Below are 22305 nucleotides of genomic sequence, written 5' to 3'. Positions count from 1 at the left end.
TGTTATGTTATATTTATCGATGGGATCACTAATAACATAGATATCTGTGAAATCACATTTTAGGCCTTCCCCTAAACTATCATTTCACCGATACACAAATACCAATCTTATTGAATTCTGAGCAATGTACAGACTAAACGCTTATTATATATATAAAATCTATACGATTAAACACCCAATAGTAGAAGGATATTAAACACTTGCACTTACAATGTAATGCACTTATCATTCGTATCAGCTTCTTTGGCTACAGCTTACCATGCCTTTTCCTGAGTTATCTTGTTTGAGTATTTTGGCAAACTACAGTTGAATAAACAAGAGTGCTTTTCCACTGCATCTACGAGTTGTATACTTAACTCCTGATCACGATATGGCATAAAACAATTATTGAATTATAGGAGTAGTGAATCATGAAAAATATCAGGAGCGTCTGATTCGAGTCGGGCCACGCAACTGACAAGCCAGTCGTTCGTGAGTCGATCAACGAGTGCATTGCAGTCGCGCAGGTGGACGAGAATTGTACAGTTAACAGGGGTCCGACTGTGAAACGACTCCCGTCCAACTCTCACGTGACATTTTTTTGGAGTCAAATCGCAGTTCCGTTGCACCGATGGACAAATGGCGTTACAATACCATATACTTACCGTTGTTGAACAGTTAACAAGCAAGGCTGCTCATACCAAACCAGCCAGTGTCTCATTCTACATGTTACCTAAGAATTTGCTCAAATTCTTACGTGAATACGGCTTATAGGCCTACTTCGGAATGCCAATTTGAAAAGTCAAGTGAGACGAAAATAGGGAAGATTTTACAAGTCATAAAATATAAATTGCACACATTACAGTCGAGTTGCGTGTACACACACGTAGGGCAAGAGTTTACGCGAGACTGGGCGTGTTGTTTACGCGATTTCAGTCACATAGCTGGTAGCTTGCATTCGAGAGATAGTGGGCTTGAATTCCACTGTCGGCAGTCCTGGAGATGGTTTTCCATGGTTTCTCATTTTCACAGCAGGCAAATACTAGGGCTGTACCTCAATTAACGCCACAGTCGCTTCCTCCCCAGTCCTATTCTATCGTCTCCGTAAGACCTGTCTGTGTTGGTGCGACGTAAATCAAATAGCAAAAATTGCAGTTCACGACTGAGGCAATAGGAACGGTTCTAAGAATTATTCAACTTCACGACGTAAGTTGGAACCAGTAAATCACCCTTAGCAGTTTTAAAATAGCTCATGTGAATGAAATAAATGACCTTGGTGTGACACTTTCAAAGTGTTACGGTGTTTCTTTCCTGAAACATTTACACACGATTTCTAGAAAATGGTCACTAGGCTTTCTGGAAAGAAACTACACCAGATTTGTTTCTCCTAGGACTGATAATTTTGTTTTGCATTTTTTCTTTGCTATTTGTTTAACTTCGCACTAAAACATCGAAGATTTTCGGCGACGCAAGGATGGAAAAGGGCTAGGATTGGGAAATTAGTGACCGTGGCCTTAATTAAGGTGCAGCCCGGGAATTTGCCTGGTGTGAAAATGGGAGATCATGGTTAGGGTTGCCGAGGGTAGGATTGGAACCCGTTTACAGCAGCACCACCCTAACCGCACGGCCAACTCGCTTGGTGTTTTGCATTTTAATCAGGCCATCGTTAGAATACTGTTGAGTGTTGCGAGATGTGGCTACCTTCTTAGCAGTATTTAATACAGAATCTGGAAAGAGTTCAAATAAGGTTCATGAAATGGATCACCTTGAATTGTTTGGGTGTTTCTCTCTGCGTCCGGTTACAAGTTTTTTTGTGAGACTATAAGTATGAGGACATTGAACTCCTGTCGTTGATGTGCCAATGCCCTCTTTCTTTATAAGTGGCTGACGAATAGAGTGGATTGCTCAACATTGTTGGGGTTGATTCTATTACATGCTCCTCGCCGCAATACTAGGCAAAGGTACACTTTCCATCTGCCTTAAACGAGATCTGTGGCTCGGGCAAATTCATGGCTGCTGAGGGCTCTAAAGTTACTGAATGAGGTAGGTGAATAAGTGGATATTTTTCACTGATCACCCTTTAAAATGAGAGGTGTTCTAGAGACCTCAAAGGCCCTCTCTAAAAATGTAAATATGTGTATATAAATATCTCTAGTTTAAATGATGAAAACCTACAACCTGTTTTCCAGTCAGTGACCGGGTCAGGGATGGAATGAATGAAGCTCCCACCTTGCGGCAAGGATAGGAATTGTGCCGGCTGCCGAAGCCTGTCGCACTCCTCTGGGGCAATGACTGACAGATGAAATGATAGTGGAGAGTGTTGCTGGAATGAAATATGACAGGGAAAACCGGAGTACCCGGAGAAAAACCTGTCCCGCCTCCGCTTTGTCCAGCACAAATCTCACATGGAGTGATCGGGATTTGAACCACGGAACCCAGCGGTGAGAGGCCGGCGCGCTGTCGCCTGAACCACGCAGGCTACATCTCTAGTTTAAACGTGGTTGTTATTTTAGGAATCTATCTATCTATCTATCTATCTATCTATCTATCTATCTATCTATTCTCGAGCGCTCGGTTCCGGGTGGCCAGTCTAATTTGAAAGTGAGTAGCAATTAGCCGATTGAAGTGAGATAAATGTATTTTTGTGCAGAATATAGTTAAGTACATAAAACACGCTTAAATGGTTATATCACTACTACGTTTGAGAAATTTAGTGACACACTACGCCGTTCATGGCTTCCACTTCAAGGTGTGCATGACCAGCAAATATCACGATCCAGACGTCACCTGTGTTTGTGCTTTGTGCAACAGAAGCTGTAATCGATATCACGCAATGATATGCAGTGAAAGGAAGTGCACATTGAAAATGCTTTGCAGTGAGGGACAGTGACTATCATAATAACTATTGTTAACTATTTGTTTTGTTTTTTCTTGGACATTGTGCGCTTTTCCTCTTTATTATTATAATAAATGTGAGACGAAATTTAAAAAATGGAGAGAAATTCGACAATGTCGTGTCATATGGATTTTAAGAAAAGATAGGCCTAATTAGAAGAAACAGTCGAACGAAATCGACTCTACAGGGGGAGGAAGAAACGTAAGTACGAATAAGAAAGAATAACATTAAACGTATTCAGCTCTTTAGGCCTTTTCAGTCGGGAAATTACTAGCGTTTTGCCAATGGGCTCGTCAGTGGGATTGCCACACAAGACTATGGCAGCTAGGACGCTGTTGAGACACCATTACTAAAACATTTTCATTCTGTTGGGCCTCCTAGACGGTAAGGCCGTCTCTCAGGCCAGGGAGATGCTCGGAGGTCAGCGGTTGCAGAGTGGGCTTCGGCCTACATGTGGCCACGGCTGGTCTGAGGTTCGACAACTCTGAATTCTGACCGACCGACCAACAGAGCAGAGGAGGGGAGACCCTGCTCTGCCGTGTCTCTACGCCTTTGCATTCGGGAGACGGAGAAGGGCTGGTCTCCACCGTCGGCTGTCTTGAGAATGGTTTTCCGTGACTTTCCATTCTCCTGTTCTAAAACGAATGCCGGGAGAGTTGCTAGCACAGGGCACGGCCGCCATTGAGACACCACTGCAAGGCTCCTATGTAGGACAATGTACTGACGGTATGTACCTGCACTGCAAGCTTGCAGCGTCTTGGGAAGGTGTGACAATCTGATTGAGGAGCCCACTACCACACTCGGATTAAACACTGGTAATTGAACGATTATAGAATCTAGAGAGCTGAATGTTCTTTTTATAAACATTTTCAATCTGAAATGAAATTATTTTTTCCTTCTGTGAACTTAATTTTTGATGTAATAATAATATTAAGTGGAAAATGACTGCATTTCTTTTATTTATTGTGACAAATATCTAGAAAAACCGGAACAAAAGTAATATGATGATTTATGAAACTGAAATTTTTGTACAGCTGATTGAAACTTGTATTTGAACTCTCTCCATTTACTCGACGTATTCACGCAAGAATTCTTCCGGCCGTATCCGACACAGTGTACCCCATTATTTTGTTGCTAATTTTCCAGTGTACTTCCGGACAGAAAAGAAAGGACTCACTGGCAATCGACTAGTAGCAGAAAATCCTTTAACGATTCCCAAGACATTTTATCAGACACCATGTATTCATACAACTTACCAGATGCTAAGGTGAGTGGGGTTATGGCAGAACTCATGTACAACAGGATAGGTGATTTAATTAGCTTATAAACCGTACCCTTGGGACAACTTACAAAAGACTTTATCGCTCACACATATATATGAAAATATACATGGCTATTCAGAAACCAAGTGCGTTGCATCAAGATGTGCATCACTACTATAACACACTGCTTGTTACCGTTCTTTAATAAAACTGGTCTAGGAATGTTAATAAGTTAACAGGCTAACAATGTCTTAATAAAAAACACGTCCATCACAGTTTTCGTTCTTACCAATCACATCACAACAACGTTCAATCCACAATAGTAACAAAGATCAGGTTGTTCAGTAAATAGTAAAGCTATGGATCTGGAAAACACGCAGATTAACATATTCAGTTGAAAATTTTACAGTGTTTTATAACCATTCGCAATTGCATTTCTCATCCTGCTAACTGTCATCACTAATATACTTCTTTGAACTGTGTATTCACTTTATAGAACTGTGTGATCCTAGAAAGTGTCGAAATACGTATTTTAAATTCTACACTGATTTACAGCTGCGTAATAGTATAAACAGAGCATCGTACTGGTTCTGGAGTTGTGGCAGGTTTTTCAGGATTCTGTACAATAATTATATAATATTATATAATTAAACAGCACCCAATATCTTTCATATTTAGTCTCAAGAATTCGTATGGCTTCCATTTTCAACTGCTACTAATTGGTAATTCATCTCTTCTATTACAGGACCTTCACTTGTCCTTCTTCCTTATCAATATGGCATTGAATGTTAAGGAAAAGCTCATAAAATTGAATCTTACAGTCTAGGTCAGATCTAGAATGCTGCGATGCTATGTGTTTTCTACAGTGGGGAAGCTTCGACTTTCACTGAAAGAGGTGAATAAATGCCTCCGAGCTATGGTGTTATCCTCGTATGCTTTGGATATCATGGGTATATCGTGTCTCAAATGAAAGTGCTACGCAGAATGAATAAAGGAATGAATGAAGACAATAATAACGGCAAAGAAAAGCAAAATGAGGTATTATGGGCACATAATGGCAGAATGAGAAGTGCAAACTCCTTCACCTCATCGTTGAAGGAAAAGTACAGATGGAAGAGGATCCGAGAGAAGGCGAACTTCTTGGCTCAAACATATGCAATAGTGGTCGGAAATGATATCTCCGCAGCTGTTCCTAGCTAGTACAGACAAAGTGTTGTGGAACAAGATCACCACCAACATCCATTGAAAACAAAGCAGATGAACACGAACAGTCTACAGCTACCGGAGGGTTTATTGTGAACCCAGGTGGTAGAATCTTCAGCTGAACAAGGGATTATCTGGCAGACGCTGACGATGTCGTGGTGTTAGCTAGATACATAACCTCATTGAAAGTAGTAGTGCAGCAATTATAAGAAGGAACAAGTATTGTAAGACTGGAAATTAACTGCAAGGAGACTTAGTTTACAGGAAGTGTCAGGACTTATAGCACAGTCACAGTCACAGTGAAATCATTTCATGTTTAAAATATTTGGATTCCACGACTGCAGGCAAGAACGATATGATGCTAAAGATAGAACAGATGATTGCTTTGGGCGATGCTTGCCTCTGGTGTCTTGTTAATGTAATGATAAGATACATAATTAAAAGAAAGTGAAGATAAAATAAGACAATAATCAAGCTTATATCGAGAATGGAAGTGACACCTGGACTTCGTATGACTGCGGTGATTACTTTAGTAGCCTAGGAGAAGAAAGTAATCGGGCAAATATGCCACCCCATACTTGATCAAGGGACCAGGAATTAAATAATTTATGTTAACATTCTGGTATAGTAAGTGAAATAAAGGTACGAAGATGGGAATGGGCGGGACATGTAATCAGAATGCATAGGCACAGGATGCCCAGGACAGCATTAGATGCAAGGATAAATTGATGGTAGAATGAACATCCGAAGACCATGACTAAGTTGGCTAAATTATGTCCAGGCGGATCGAAGGAAACCTGACACAAATGGATGGAGAAGGAAGGCGCAAGACCGAAATGATTGGGCGATTATTGTCAGGAGGCTAAAGGAGAACTATGAGGACAGTAATCACAAGAACAACAATCTACTGACACATCAACAATAAACGAAGTTTAAAATCTGTGTAAAAGATATAAAGGTATTTCATATTTCTTTTTTATTTTATGAAAAGGATTTGGCAAAAATAAGGAAGAAGTTTTCAAGACAATTAATGTTACAGGAAAGTTGATGTTGAATATCTTTTATAAATACTTTATCAATGCTAGGCATAATATTGTTAATGTGTCTATGAAAAATATAATAACCCAGTATACTGTTCTAAAACAATGTTTAACTTATGATTTTCCATAGAACCAGCATAGTTTCCAAGAACCACAGCTGAAAACGGCGAATTTAGTGAATAAGGCTATAAAGTATTGTAAAATTTCAACTGTCAGTTTTCGCGATCCTTTGTACGCGGTTACTGAACCAACCATGAAAGATGTTCACATACTTGGTGTCCCTAACTCAATGTATAAGGCCTCCTACTATTCTAGTATATCACAATAGTTCACATGGTGTGTTGTTTGTGTCGCCGAATTTTTGGTGCTCCTTGGAATGATCTTCGTGCCAATGTTCTGGATGTCAATTCACACTCTAAAGTTCCATCCGGTGTGGCAGGATGACTGCTGGAACTAGCACCTCCGCTGGTGCTGGAAACAAGTAATACTACCATTAGCAGTGACAATAAAGTTGTGGTGTAATGCACAGAAATAAATAAGCAAAGCGCAACAGACTGAATATGTAGATATGAATCTGTTTCTCTGGACCAAAGTTCAAACCTGAATACTAAAATTATGAAAAGAAAGGAACATAGTGAAGAAACATGTATTATATTGGGTTGTCTTGAAAGTTCTGAGTATAATTTCGGTGGAAATGAAAATGTTCTTATGGTATTAAAAAGTGTCTTTCATCGAAGTACTCTCTATTGTTTTCCATATCTTTAGACCAAATCCATGACCGTTTCGAAATTTCTTCCGCAAAAAACTCGGCTGGCTTAGAGGCGAAAGTCATAGTGAATTCTTGATAACATTGAAAAAACAAAAACAAAAAACAAACAAAAAAACATTTTCCATTAGAATTAATGAGTATTTTAGTATAATTTCTGCAATTATTATTTACAGAACGCATTGGAATTGACCTTTTGACTTTGTGGTAGTAACTTTTAATAATAATAATAATAATAATAATAATAATAATAATAATAATAATAATAATAATAATAATAATAATAATAATAATAATAATAATAATAAAAACCAAACCAAACCCCATGGCACTACAGCCCTTGAAGAGCCTTGGCCTACCAAGAGACCGAAGCTCAGCCCGAAGGCCTGCAGATTACGAGGTGTCGTGTGGTCAGCACGACGAATCCTCTCGGCCGTTATTCTTGGCTTTCTAGACTGGGGCCGCTATCTCACCGTCAGATAGCTTCTCAATTCTAATCACGTAGGCTAAGTGGACCTCGAACCAGGCCTCAGGTCCAGGTAAAAATCTCTGACCTGGTCGGGAATCGAACCCGGGCCTCCGGGTAAGAGAATAATAATAATAATAATAATAATAATAATAATAATAATAATAATAATAATAATAATAATGGCGTATATCCTCCGGTGAGGCCGGGTACAGCTATTTTACTCGTAAACGGCCTACAGGCGACGTGTATGTCTGTGAGGATAGGGACCTACCTAAGATGACCTCTAATGATGAGCCAGAAGAACTTACCAATTAATATTAAAATCTCCGACTTTGCCAGGAATCGAACCTCAGACCCCCGGACCAAAGGCCAGAACGCTAACAATTTAGCCATGGAGCCAGACAGCCTTTGAGAATGAATGCCTTGAAATTCCACAGCATAGCCTTCAGTGCTTAGATATTCTCGTATTTTTCATTTCAGCAGACCTCAGGGTGATATTTCTGTTACATTTTATTTCCAGATATCATTTGTTTCTTAAACCGGCCATGCAGTGTTTTAAATAGTAATGCAATTGGCTTTACGTCTCATAACTACTTTTACGTTTTTTTTTGGAGACACCGAGATGCTGGAAGTTTGTCTTACACGATTTCCTTTACGTGCCAGTAAATGTATCGATACAAGGCTGACGTATCTGAGCACCTTCAAGTACACTGGACTGAGCCGGAATTGAAACCGCGAAGTTGAGCTCAGATGGTCAGCGCTCTGCTGTCTGAGCTACTCAGCCCGGTTGTGATATGTTTCTGATAGGTTATGTTATGTCGGACTCAAACATTAGGAGAGAGTATGCAAGTTTTAAAAAAAGTTTGGGAATTTTAACTGCAAAATAGTTAATTTTATATAGTCTCATTATGAGCACATCGTCTATTATCAGGGCCTTTCAGAGTAAAATCTGAGGCCAACTTCAGTGTTAATGACGTAGTCATTGGCTTTCCCATCTGAATCGATCACTGCTGAGGTTGTTGACTTCTGACATCCGACAACTCTCTGCTGTGGGCTTCTGGCACATTAAAGAACTCCTGCACGATAATAGTCCGACATCCTTGTGTCTGTTAAGACCGCTAGCTGTTAGAATGGGTGCTAATTATTATTTAGCCGGGCGGAGTGGCTCAGACGGTTAAGGCGTTGGCCTTTTAACCCCAACTTGGCAGGTTCGATCCTGGCTCAGTCCGGTGGTATTTGAAGGTGCTCAAATACGACAGCCCCGTGTCGGTAGATTTACTGGCACATAAAATAACTCCTGCGGGACTAAATTCCGGCACCTCGGCGTCTCCGAAGACCTTAAAAAGTAGTTAGTGGGACGTAAAGAAAATAAAATTATTATTATTATTATTATTATTATTATTATTATTATTATTATTATTATTATTATTAATTATTATTTAAGAAACGAGATATCAAGTGGCATATGGCCCTGACGTTCACTCAGTCTACACCAAAAATTAGTGCCAGATTAATTCCTAGGGCAAAGGTGGCCGGGCACAGTGATAACCACTGTAACCCACCAAGTGCCGAAGTTACGAACAGTGGAAAACTTTACCTTCCATTCCTCTAAAGGCCTTCGTGTCCTGCTTTGCTTTGTATTATGCAATTTCATTTTAGTTTTATTTTAATCGCTCTGAACCATTCTTCTTTGAATAGCGTCACATAGATAACAAAAACCTCTTATTCGAAACTCAATAAAAGTACAGCGTCTACTGATCGTGCTGAGCTGAGTGGCTCAGACGAGGCGCTGGCCTTTTGACCCCAACTTGGCAGGTTCGATCCTGGCTCAGTCCGGTGTTATTTGAAGGTGCCAAATACGTCAGCCTCTTGTCGGCTGATTTAATGGCACGTAAAAAATCTTCTGCGGGACTAAATTCCTGTACTTCGGCGTCTCAGAAAACCGTAAAAATAGTTAGTGGAACGTCAAGCCATTAACATTATTACTATCTATTGCTAGTGACCGACCTTACTGAGAGACGCTGTCAAACGTCACCTTGTCAAATGGATAGACTATTTCAGGTACGACTGGATACAGAACGTTCGATCACATACCTATAAGAATGTTCACATCTCTCTGGAAAATCCTCCTGAGCTTATGTCTATGTCTATCTGGAGGTGTATTATAATGGATGACTAAATTCAGCGGTTCCTTTCTAATGAGCTCTGTAATATTTCAGCGATGTTATCTCCGGCGCAACAAAAACTGATCCGTACAGTTGTGATGAACCATTTTCCTAAAATAATCTGGTCTTAGAAGTCAAACTCTGTAACCTAGGATTAGTAGATAGCCGAAAATTGTTATACAAACCAGATATAAACCAGATATAAAAGAAAGAAAGAAAGAAAGAAAGAATAAATAAATAAATAAATAAATAAATAAATATGAACTGAAAGTGTGTGATAATTCTGGGATCGTTCACGATTTCCTTCGACTTATAGACGGGCTTATAAGTCAATCAATGTTTCATCAAAGATCTGCATATAGGGCTGCCGCCCAGGTAGCAGATTCCCTTTTGATAGTTTATCTAGCCTTTACTTGAACAGTTTCAAAGAACTTGGAAATTTGTCGAACATTTCCCTTGATAGATTATTCCAAACCCTAATTCCTCTTGCCTTAATGTGTCCTCTTGAATTCCAACTTTGTCTTTATATTATTATCTTTCCTACTTTCAAAAGCTCCATTCAAGGCAATTCGTCTACTAATGTAATTCCACGCTATTTCTCCACTGACAGCTCAGAACGTACCGTTTAGTCGAGCAGCTCGTCTCCTTACTCGCAAGTCTTCCCCGCCGAAAGTTTGAAACATTTTCATAACACTATTTTGTTGTTGAAAATCACCATGAACAAATTGTACTGCTTTACTTTGGATCTTTTCCAGTTCTAGCATCAAAGTAAGCGTGGTGTGGATCCCATGCATTGGAACCATACTGCAACTGGGGTTGTACTAGAGTATTATACGCCCTATCTTTACTGAAACTCTTACATACCCTCGTATCCACGCGAAGAGATCTGTATCCTTTCTTTACAATCTCGTTGATCTGATTACTGCTATGCAGATCATTTGTTATATTAATACTTAGGTATTTACAGTGATCGCCACTAGGTATTATCATCCCTTCAACACAGCAAATAAAGCTGAGAGGACTTTTCCTGTTGGAGAAACTTACAACTTGACTTTTCATCCCGTTTATCATCTCACAACATTGCCCAGGTCCACCTACAGTCGCTCACAATCCTGTAACTTATTTATAACTCCATACAGTATAACATCGCCCGCAAGTAGTCTTATCTGTAATTCCAGTTCTTTACTCATATCATATACCAGCAAGCCCTCCAGTCCCGTACTTTCTATGTATAAGTGTCCCGCATGCAGTAATGATGAATGGGATGCCTAAACGCTGGTTAGAAAGGGAGTGCTACAACGTGTTGTATTTCGGATGTGAAACAAATCGATGGATGAGAACGAAAGGGTTTACAATTATTATTTAAAATAATGCATTTTTGTATTTTACCTTCAATGTATACTGTAGCTTACAATTCGACCTCTACAAGCTCAGTGAGTATTACAACAAAAAATCTAATATATTCATGCCAGGAAGCACTTCTGACGGTATTCAATGTTCTGTCATTAGTCGCTTTTCGTACTTCGAAAGGGTCATTTTGAGTTGTAACTCTTTTCCAGATTAAAATAGATTATTTAAGAACTATGTAAATACCAATTTTCATTTTAAAAATCTGTAACAACTGTTTTTTTGAGAGGCAATGATGTAAACTGTTAACACATTAAACTCTTCTCCTGAAAAATCTAGGATTTTGAATTGTAACCCTTTCGTTCTCGGCCATCGAAATAGCAGTCATTTTACTACAACGTTCTGCAACAGGGTACATTTGTAAACACGCCAAAGATGCAGAAAATACCGTAATTAATTGAAACACGTACAGTAATTCCACTCTACCAAAAAGTTGCTTGTATGTGGTACGTGCTTTGAACGATCTATCAGATCTTAATAAATTGCAACTATGCATGGCGAAATATGTGTATAGAAGGCAGGCGGCTATTTGGAAACTACTGCGCATACCGTCTTTGAACTTCGGCTGCATTCCCCCTCTCCATAGATTAAAATTATGTCAATGTACTCGTCGTTGTTGAACACACAAGCTGTTGTCGACATGTTGAGAGGAACTTTAGTACTATTGTACGAAAAACCATCCTACTACTGAGCGTACGAAAACGAACCTTACTAACGCAAGGGGAGGCGTTTGACGGGTAGCGCTGAGGAGCGGCCGTCCGGTTGTTATCTCTTCACTTTCTGACGTAACTAACCTGCAGGCAGTAATACCACAATGAAAATCAGTTAATACACATCCCATTCATCATTAGTACATGCAGGATATTTGTGAGTAGAAAGTATGGCCTGGCGAGACACCTGGTATATAAATGTGTGTGTAAGAAAACATAAATATCCAATAATACTTCCTTGTGGGACCCCGCTCTTAATCATCAGGATCAGATTACGCTTGACCTACTCTAATTCTCCGAGTTCAATTTTCTAGAAATTTAGTCAATCATTTAACCAACAATTGGCTTCAAACTAACACGCCATTTTTCGTTATGCGTTATTCTACTTTTGCACTTACCTCCCTTCACATGGTAATTCAATATTAGAAATTATGTACCAATATTTTTTATGACTGACATAAAATGAGAAACATTAGTATGTGCACAATTTTTTGGCCTCGGTGTAACATTTATCTTTTGTAGAGGGGGTAGTCGTTACACTATACAGCTACGATACTCACTTGCTTCCGTCGTCTGTTCGTTTCTCCACTTGTGACAGACGCTGCTTTATCTTAGTCTGATGACTGGAAAATTCGGCCATAAGTCGGGCTAGGCGCGTTTGCATGTTGCCCATCGTTGCTTCTGTAAGAAAGATATTAATTGTTTTGTTAATAAAGTAGGGAGATTCTCAATGTTATTTTATTTATCTGTATATGACAAAACAAAAGAATATATCTTTTTTGCTATTTGTTTTACGTTGCACCGACACAGATAGGTCTATGGCGACGATGGGACAGGGAAGGGCTAGGAGTGGGAAGGAAGCGGCCGTGGCCTTAATTCAGGTACAGCCCCAGCATTTGCCTGGTGTGAAAATGGGAAACCACGGAAAACTATCTTCAGGGCTGCCGACAGTGGGGCTCGAACCTACTATCTCCCGAATACTGGATACTGGCCGCACTTAAGCGACTGCAGCTATCGAGCTCGGTAAAATAAATATCAATGATCACAAGGAAGAAAATATCGAGACAAATATAGATGCTGTAGACACTGAAATTCTTGAAATACAAGATTCCTTAGAGAAAGGAGGGGAGAGGGACCTATGCTTTCACGTTCAGTATACGGTAGATACGGATTCTTATATCTGGTAACAAACGGAACATTACTACCAGTGGCGAATACAGGTGAATAGGTGAAAGATACATAAAAGAAGAAGAGAAACTTATACTGTTTTCATAGACTTGAAGAAAGCCTTTGACAGAGTAAAGTGGAATAAATTAATGGACATTCTAAGCAAGAATGGAGTTGACTGGAGAGAAAGAAGGTTGATTAAGAATCTATACCTAAAAAGCAAAGTCATCTCCATACAGGCCATGAAGACCCTGGGAGAGGTGGCAGGTAAAGGCTTCCACTATCCTTTACCTCGGAACTTAATGGAGTAAAGCGGTTAGCTCTATGCTCGGCCATCTTTTCCCCCAGGAATTAACCTGGTACTCATTTTTGGTGTAGGCTGAGTGAACCTCAGGACCATAGAATCTATTTTGATAACAGAAAATAAGAGTGCAGATTGGAAATGAGGTGACAGAGGAAAGCACAGGAAGGGGAGTAAAGCAAGGCCGTTGTCTCTCCCCAGTAGTTTAACATGTATTTGGAGCATATTATTAAGAAATGAATGGAAGGAGAAAGAGGACTGCGGGCTGGTGGTAGGGGGGATATAATATATTCGATTTGTTGATGATATGGTGTTATTTGTAGAGAGTGAAAGAGGTATTCTTGGAATGATAGAAGATTTAAATAAGACCTGTGAGAAATTCGGAATGAAAATCGATAAAAAAGGCAAAATGTATGGTGATAAGTGCAAGGAAACTAAGGACAACTGTAGAGTTAGCACAGGAAGATACAGAACAAGCAAGTGCTTTAAAATATTTGAGAAGCTTAATGACAGAAGATATGAGATGCAAATAGGAGGTGAGAGCATGGATAGGGACCTGAGGAAGAAATTGGTGAAGTGCTTTATATGGAGCGTGCCATTATACGGAGCTGAGACATGGAGACTAAGGAAAGGGAAAGAAAGAAGACTGGAAGCATTTAAGATGTGGATTTGGAAGAGGATGGAGGGGATAAAATGGGTAGAGAAAGTGAGAAATGAGGAGGTGCTGAGAAGAGTGGGGGAAGAGCGAGGGAAATGTTAAAGGTAATCAGGAACAGGAAACACAATTGGCTTAGACATTACATAAGAAGAAATTGTTTACTGATGGATGCTATGGTGGGAACGGTGAATGGAAGAATAAGAATAATAATAATAAGAAGATGCTGCAGAAGATACCGGATAGTTGATAGTAGAAGACTGGATGTCAACTATGATGAAACGAAGAGGGTAGAAGGTGTCAGGATTGCATTGAGAGCTGCCATGTGAAGACCTGCCCTAAGGTAGAACACTAATAATAGTATGGGAATACAGTACGCATTGTAATGATTGTTGTTTGAAGGGACAACACATTGGTACGTGGAAGGGAAAAAGTTACGATCTTCAGAGATGGCACTTTCGGTAAAGTGACGACGACGATGATGATGGTGATAATGAGGAAACATTGCTTTAAGGGGTCTAATTTTAAGGTGACTGGACCTATCGACCATCGAGATGGGATGGGACAAGATTTGAGGAAGATACTTCAGTTAGAAAACATGAAAGCGATGGGCATGGCGCTGGTAAGTGTAAGCAACACAGGAAACTAATAGAAGCCTAGAATATTTGTTGTAATATCGGAAATTCTAAATTCTAAAGGAGAAACATTTATGGAAACAAAAAAGCTAAGCCTGTACTAATACGTGACTGTTTAAGTACAGTAGGTATGTCAAACCCTTACCTCGTTTCTGTACGTGGTCGGGTGATATGAATGTGAAATGAATCTTCGTAGCGAGTGCTTACGACCAGATGCCCTTCCTAACGCCCATCTCATCAGAGGAGCTAATGAGATGAAATGAATAACGTGATGAATGATACTAGGAAGAGAGAGGGAGAAACCCGTGCCGGCACATAGCCTACTCCCATCGAATAGCACTAAGGGGTCTGTTCAACCTTTAGCATCCATCCGACGGACGAATCACCATCAACAGCGTCGTATGCCTTGACTCTATATGAACACTGCGGATAAGTTTGGTACTGAATTCAGGCTTTTGGCACGCAATGTAGTGATTACAAATTGTACACCACCACCTATCCTACCCGGCGGCCAACATTCTGATGGTGAACATTTTTTCGACCAATGGAACTCGGACCGACTAACCTCTGTGTCAGACCATATAGACCTAAGGTCGTAACCATCATCGGCACAAGGGAGGCTGTATACGTATCTGTTGATAACGTGATCACATCTAAATTATTTACACCTTATGTGAGGTTAGTGTGGTTGTGAAAATTCAACTCCATGGTTATATACCGAACGAGTTGGCTCTTATGACAAGCGGGAGATGCCGTGGATGTATTCTAAAATCCCCAGCCACAGGGGGTAGTGATCTGTTGAGAGGTAAAATGATGGATTTATCATCTGAGGAAGCAGTGGAAACTTGATTTTGTACAAGAAGAGTTGTATCTAACGTAAAGGATCTCAACATATATTAGGTTCTCCTTGCGCAATGGCGGTGGCAGTCGCAAGACAGTTTTTTATGACCTCCAAAAAGAGTGGCCCACTTCTAATTTACTGCGTAATCACGTTGCGTCACAAAGTACATTACAGACTACTTCCATGCCATAAAACGAGGCTTTTATAGTGCTAAATTCTCCTTGAAATACCTCGTTCATTATTACAGAGGGTTCCTATTACTTCCACATCACACGATGTTCTTTCTCCAGCGACGCTTACAAACCTACAAATTACTGCTTCACACAAGGGGCTTGGGACATCTTGATCAACACATCCCTCATTTTGTATACACCAGACTTCCTCAGACTTTTTAAAGTTTGTACCTCTTACTCGTGCCTAAACGTTTAATGTACCCTTCAAGATAAAATTTCTCTAAAGGACAAATTTAAAATATACGAGTACATCTAGAAACGGTGGGATTACAAAAATGTGAAAGATTTCAAATTGAAATAATTTCTAGATAGCACGCGGGACGACAGTGTTCGATATCTCATTGTAAAGAGATGAAATGAAATGAAATGTCGTATGGCTTTTAGTGCCGGGATATCCCAGGACGGGTTCGGCTCGCCAGGTGCAGATCTTTCTATTTGACTCCCGTAGGCGACCTGCGCGTCGTGATGAGGATGAAATGATGATGAAGACAACACTTACACCCAGTCCCCGTGCCATTGGAATTAACCAATTAAGGTTAAAATCCCCAACCCGGCCAGGAATCGAACCCGGGACCCTATGAACCGAAGGCCAGTACGCTGACCGTTCAGCCAACGAGTCGGACATTGTAAAGAGATAGAACCAATATAATGTATCTAGCAACAAAAGTCTGATCTTGGTATGACGTCAGTGAGTGATGCAACAGTGCCACCATTTTAAGGTACTTCGTTCGCCGTGCCACACGGCTATTATTGTGTGTAGGGGCCGATGACCTAGATGTTAGGCCCCTTTAAACAATAAACATCATCATGAACAATATTATTGCACCTCTGGACTCCGGCGTGGTAGCACGTCGTGTTGAGATCTCGTTTGATATGACGAAATTAAATCAAATAGTGAACATTTGAGAAAATCGTGGTGCGAAGAAATGGGAGAAATCCTGTCTTTCGCATGAAGGTCGCGACATATGGATAATATGATCGAAATTATTCAAGAGGATAGAGTAGTTTACCAAACCAAACTCCATGGCGCAACAGCCCCGAAGGGCCATGGCCTACCAAGCGACCGCTGCTCAGCCCAAAGGCCTGCAGATTATGAGGTGTCGTGTGGTCAGCACGATGAATTCTCTCGGCCGTTATTCTTGGCTATATAGACCGGGAGAGTAGTTTATCAGGACTGCAAAATGTCAATAAGCTTACCGGGAATGTCTTAAAGTTAAGACTGCCGAACTTCGTGAGACTAGTTCCGCGCTGAGCACATCTATTGCTCCATAGATAGAAAAGAAACCTTTCCTTTCGCGAAAAGCTAATGATCATGAATATATCTTTCAGTTAATGAAACTCAATGTTATACATATTAAGGAGAAGTGCAACTCTACGTCAAAGTATAGCAACAGAAACTTTGGCGACGAAGGCTTGCGGTAACGACTAATGTGACGTCACTTCCGCCACTAATTTTGTCGCGTTACGTTACACAAATTTTCGGATGAAGACGCAGTCTCCGTGCCAGCGGAATTAACCTATTATGGTTAAAATTCCCGACCCTGACGGAAATTGAACTCGGAACCCCTGTCACCAAAGGCCAGCTCACTAACTATTTAGCCATGGAGCCGGACATCTCGTACGATGTTGGAATGTGAAGGATCTCGGTTGGGACATTTGGTGTTTACCCGACAAAATTAATGAGTTAGAGTTTGGATGATCAGGAAATACATTCTTCCCGTCTTCCGTTTTGGCTGTCTGTTTGAATTAAGCACGAATTTGATATTTCTGAGTATATTTAACCTGATGTTGTAAGGCATATAAATGCATTTTTACCATTTTTATTGTTTTTGGTGGTATTTTGGTCATTTTAATTGTATACGGCATATTTTGGTAATATTTTGCACGGAAAGACGCACTCTGTTCACCTCTGTGGTGTAGTGGTTAGTGTGATTTCCTGCCACCCTCGGAGGCTCGGGTTCGATTCAGGGATCTGCCACGAAATTTGAAAACTGCTGCGAGGGCTGGAACGGGGTGCACTCAACCTCGCGAGGCCAACTGAGTAGAGAGGGGTTCGATTCCCACCTCAGACGAGACGCTGATTGGAGGCAGACATCTCATCCCATTCCCTAGTCTGAAAGATTAATAGAATAGTAAATTTTGGTGTTTTTTTATTATTTTTTTTACTAGTGGTTTAACGTCGCGCTAACACATTGAAGGTTTTCGGCGACGCAAGGATGCGAAGGAAGCGGCCGTGGTCTTAATTAAGGTACATCCCCAGTATTTGCCTGGCGTGAAAATGGGAAACAACGGGAAACCATCTTCACGACTGCCGACTGTGGAATTCGAACGCACAACCTCCCGTGACCCTAACCGCACGGTCAGCTCACTCGCTGTTGAAATTTGTATCACACTGGTCGTACATATGAAATCGGCTCAACATTTGTCGATATTTCATGATCTTCAAAGCCAGTACATTATTACAAACATAATAATATTGTGATCTTGGGGTCCTAGAGATGTTGTAGATTAGCAGTGGTTGGATGGGAGGGTGGAGTTTATAGTTGTGGCATGGTAATATATTAAAAGGAGCTTGCTTATATTACCTAAGGATACATTCTGGACTTCTTCACTGACTTTTAAAATGAAGACCGAAGTACTTACCTAAGCGGTCCACTTTGGCGGAGAGTGTCTCGTTGGCGGTTTGTGCTCTTTTAAACTCCTGCTCGTCCAAAAGTCCATCCTTCCTTAACAGTTGGCAACCCCTCTCCATCAGGCTGTTTCGAGCCTCAGGATAGTCTTCAAGGGCCTGCCACAGATCGTGCTTGGCGAGGCAGAAGAGGTCCGAGTAGCCTAGACTGCGTACTGTGGCTGTTCGTCTGTTCCCAGTTTTGTTCCCAGCGATCTCCAGCACACTCACCTGCAAAAGTCATGGCGCAGAACGGTTTAAACCCTACCGGTACATAAACTGTACATTTACATTGTAGTGAAGAGGTACAGAGGGTGCCATATTAGTATAGTCGTATAGAGAGTTGATATACTGATTAACATCCAACTTTTAATTTGTTGTTATGATCATTAGAGAAATTATTCTTTTAGTATTAAATTCCTGCATTTCGAGAGTATCATAAAGTCTGTGCTAGTGTATGGATGCGAGACCTGGAAAGTAAGGAAGTACCTGACCCACAAGCTTCAGATATTAACCAATACCTAGGGAACATCGTAGGGATTTTATGGACAAGTGTCATCTCAAATGTTACGCTCTCGGAGACTACCAATCAGAAAATGGCAGTGATGGCCGGACAACCATATAGCGTAGGAGGCACTTGACTGGAATCAATAATAATGTTATTTGTTTTACGTCCCACTAACTACTTTTTACGGTTTTCGGAGACGCCGAGGTGCCGGAATTTAGTCCCGCAGGAGTTCTTTTACGTGCCAGTAAATCTACCGACACGAGGCTGACGTATTTGAGCACCTTCAAATACCACCGAACTGAGCCAGGTTCGAAGCTGCAAAACTGGGGTCAGAAGGCCAGCATCTCAACCATCTGAACCACTCGGCCCGACTCCCGGACAAGAAAGATAGGTTAAGACAGGTTATGAAGATGATTTTCCGTGGTTTCCCATTTTCACACCAGGAAAATGCTGGGGCTGTACCTTAACTAAAGCCACGGACGCTTCCTTCCCATTCCTAGGTCTTTCCAGTCCCATCGTCGCCATAAGACATGTCTGTGTCGGTGCGACGTAAAACAAATAGCAAAAAAGGACAGGTTAAGGATGACATGATGGAGGAAAGTAGAAGCGGATGATCATCAACGGAGTAAGAGCTGAGATGAAATCAAAATCCTAGCTAAGAACAGATCAAGGTAACCTCTATTGCAGCCCTACGCTCCCCATTAAAATAAAATAAGTTTAGCTAGTCAGACTAATTTATATTAGATTATATTAAATATGCATGCGAGTTAGTCCGTATATTTAAGTGCTGAGGGACATATTGCAGTCTTTTTCTAGATTGTTTTGTAGTTGTGCTGAGTACATTCACCTCATTTTGAATTATTCTGCCAAATCTCCATGTAAAATGTAGACAATTCCGTCATCTCAGAAATCATTTGTCTTGTCTGTTGCGACATGATTTCTATTTGAACGTTACGTCTGGCTCCTGCATTACCCCTTGACAAGGGTTATTGTACTTACGGCGGTAGATAGACCCACAACATTCCCCCCCTGTCGTAAGAGACCACTTAAAAGGGACCCCAAGGGCTCTCAATTTAGGAGTGTCAGTTGGCAGCCAAGGAGTCCTAACTTTCCACTTACGTGTGCCAGCCTCCTCACTTTCATCTTTCTTGGTCAACTCTTATTCTCTTCCGACCCCGACGTTATTAGTTTTGCGAAGCCTAAGGACTCTTTCATTTTCTCGCCCTTCATAGTCCTTTTATTTCTTTTGCCGATACACTCGTTCTTTCAAGGGTCGGACACCTTCCGTTTTTCCTCTGATTGGTGCTAATAGAGGATGGTTGCCCAGTTATACTTCCTCGTAAAACAATAATCACCACCACTGCCTTTAAGGGAAACAGAAGTTCTAATTCAGTTCGTAAATACTGTTTGCAAAATTTTTAAACAGGTTTAGAATGCCTTTGCTGGCGAGACCTATGACTTCTGGTATGGGCTAGAGCAATTTTGTTACTTTCATTGATCTGTCTATCTCATCCTTGGTTTTGACTGAGGTATGAGCGATGCTAGTAATGCCATTTCTTATACAGCCAGTCCCTGCTATGAATGGTGTAAACATGTTGCTCATAGGGTCGGTTGGTGCATGCATTTCAGTGGGCTTGGCAGACCGATAGGTAATGGCAACTTCTGGTTCAGTGAGGAAAGCAACGGTAAACTACCTCACTCCTGATTTCCCTAGTACGTCTCTTCAATTATGCTTAAGCCATTTTATGACAGCTAATGGTGGATCTGTTGAGGATCCAACCAGCCTTCGGGCTGAGGACTGAAAACACACACACTCACAGAGACAGACAGACAGACAGACAGACAGACAGACAGGCAGACAGACAGACAGACAGACAGACAGACAGACAGACAGACAGACAGACAGACAGACAGACAGACAGACAGACAGACAGACAGACAGACAGACAAAGTACAAGCAGAAAGACGATTTTATATGCTATATACTCCAGATGCAATCAGTGTCCTGTTGTTATGAACTTGCCACGCCAGTTCATCCCATCTGACTTCGTCTAAACTCGACATTATTTTCCCCATTGGAATTTGGATGAAGATTACGAGTCAGAGGGTTGTTTTCTATCCTCCGTTTAATTGTCCTGATCCTTTTAAATACAGACAGTGATATAATTTAAAGACGTGTGGCCTCCGGAGAGGCCTGGTGCAGGTCTTTCGAGTTGACGCCGTATAGGCGACCTGCGCGTGTATGAGAACTGGGCCCTACTTATTGTATCTGACAGGGGCATGAACATAGGACAGGAGAGTTTATTTCATTGCTTCAAAGGGAATTCGCTGGGGGGTTTTTAAGCACGGGGTGCTAGTAACCGTCACCCAAACCGTTTCTAGACCCAAAAAAAAGAAGCAACGGTGCGAACCGGGGAATCCCATAGTGAGAAGGCGTGGTTTAATCCGGTCACGAGCCCTCAGACAGCGAGGAGGGGATATTCTCTCTAGTGAGCGAACTCTCCAACCACATTTCGAAACAGTAGAACTAACTGTGATTTTGTTACTAGCATTTCAATTATTCACCAATACTGTGAAGTCAGACAATCAGGATATGATTTATCTGAATTTATAAGGACCATTTACACACTCAGTTGTACTGCAAATGATGGAAATAGGTATTTGTGTATTCCATAACAGCAGAAATTTCCACGAGCCATCTGGCTATCGTCTGACAGATACTTGAGACAGGGGGTTCACCTCGAGAAGAAAGTAATGCTATTCTCATACTTCGGTAATTTACAATAGGAATTTTTACGGAACAATATCGATCTACATCTAATGATATTGGTTACCTTAACACCGCACTATTTTATTCGTAACACCCGTGAATAGGAAGGGTAGGGGAATCATCCACGATTACGCCATTTTTTCAACACTGTCATATACGGACCTAATCACCCTCCCCCCACATACTTTACTATTTTATCTCCTGCGGGGTAGACGTGGGATGGTCTCGTGGAACTTTCTTCTTTGTGAGAGTATTTTATGCAGGCATTGTGAGGGGAAAACATTATTAGAGTGATTTGGGATCAGTATAAATACTGATAAAGAAACCGTGAGCGCGGACGGGTTATTTGATCCACTTTGCAAATGAATTATTATTATCAATCCAGACAAACGGAGTGGTCTAAATTTGAGCTGTGATCATTACATTGAGAAAATACGCAGAGATAGACGATGAAACACGCATCCAATGAACTAAACGTGAGTGATTAAGTAGAATCCCTACTTTGATAATCTGATCTCGGGATATTTGAATCAGAGACACCCGTGTCTTAACGTGTGCACTTACAACGAGACGTTCGGATTGAACATAATCATATGTGTTCTACATCGCAGCGATAGGAATAGAAGTTAA

At 40.9% G+C, this 22305-nt stretch overlaps 1 protein-coding gene across 1 annotated transcript in view; it reads right to left on the bottom strand.

The window, feature by feature from the left end:
- Nucleotides 1-4180: 4180 nt before the first annotated feature.
- The window catches only part of CngA (Cyclic nucleotide-gated ion channel subunit A), a 204542-nt gene continuing 186417 nt past the window's right edge, over nucleotides 4181-22305 (bottom strand). Inside the window, exons 9-11 of the mRNA XM_067148987.2 lie at nucleotides 18373-18628; nucleotides 12458-12578; nucleotides 4181-6851 (exon numbers count right to left, since the gene is read on the bottom strand). Coding sequence (XP_067005088.2) covers nucleotides 6710-6851; nucleotides 12458-12578; nucleotides 18373-18628 — 519 coding nt within the window. The 3' untranslated portion in view covers nucleotides 4181-6709. The remainder of the gene's footprint in view (nucleotides 6852-12457; nucleotides 12579-18372; nucleotides 18629-22305) is intronic.

The sequence above is a fragment of the Anabrus simplex genome, chromosome 1 (genome assembly GCF_040414725.1).
Source record: "Anabrus simplex isolate iqAnaSimp1 chromosome 1, ASM4041472v1, whole genome shotgun sequence".
Classification (NCBI taxonomy): domain Eukaryota; kingdom Metazoa; phylum Arthropoda; class Insecta; order Orthoptera; family Tettigoniidae; genus Anabrus; species Anabrus simplex.
Note: the sequence above shows the minus strand (reverse complement) of the source record. Positions and strands in the feature narration are given on the sequence as shown.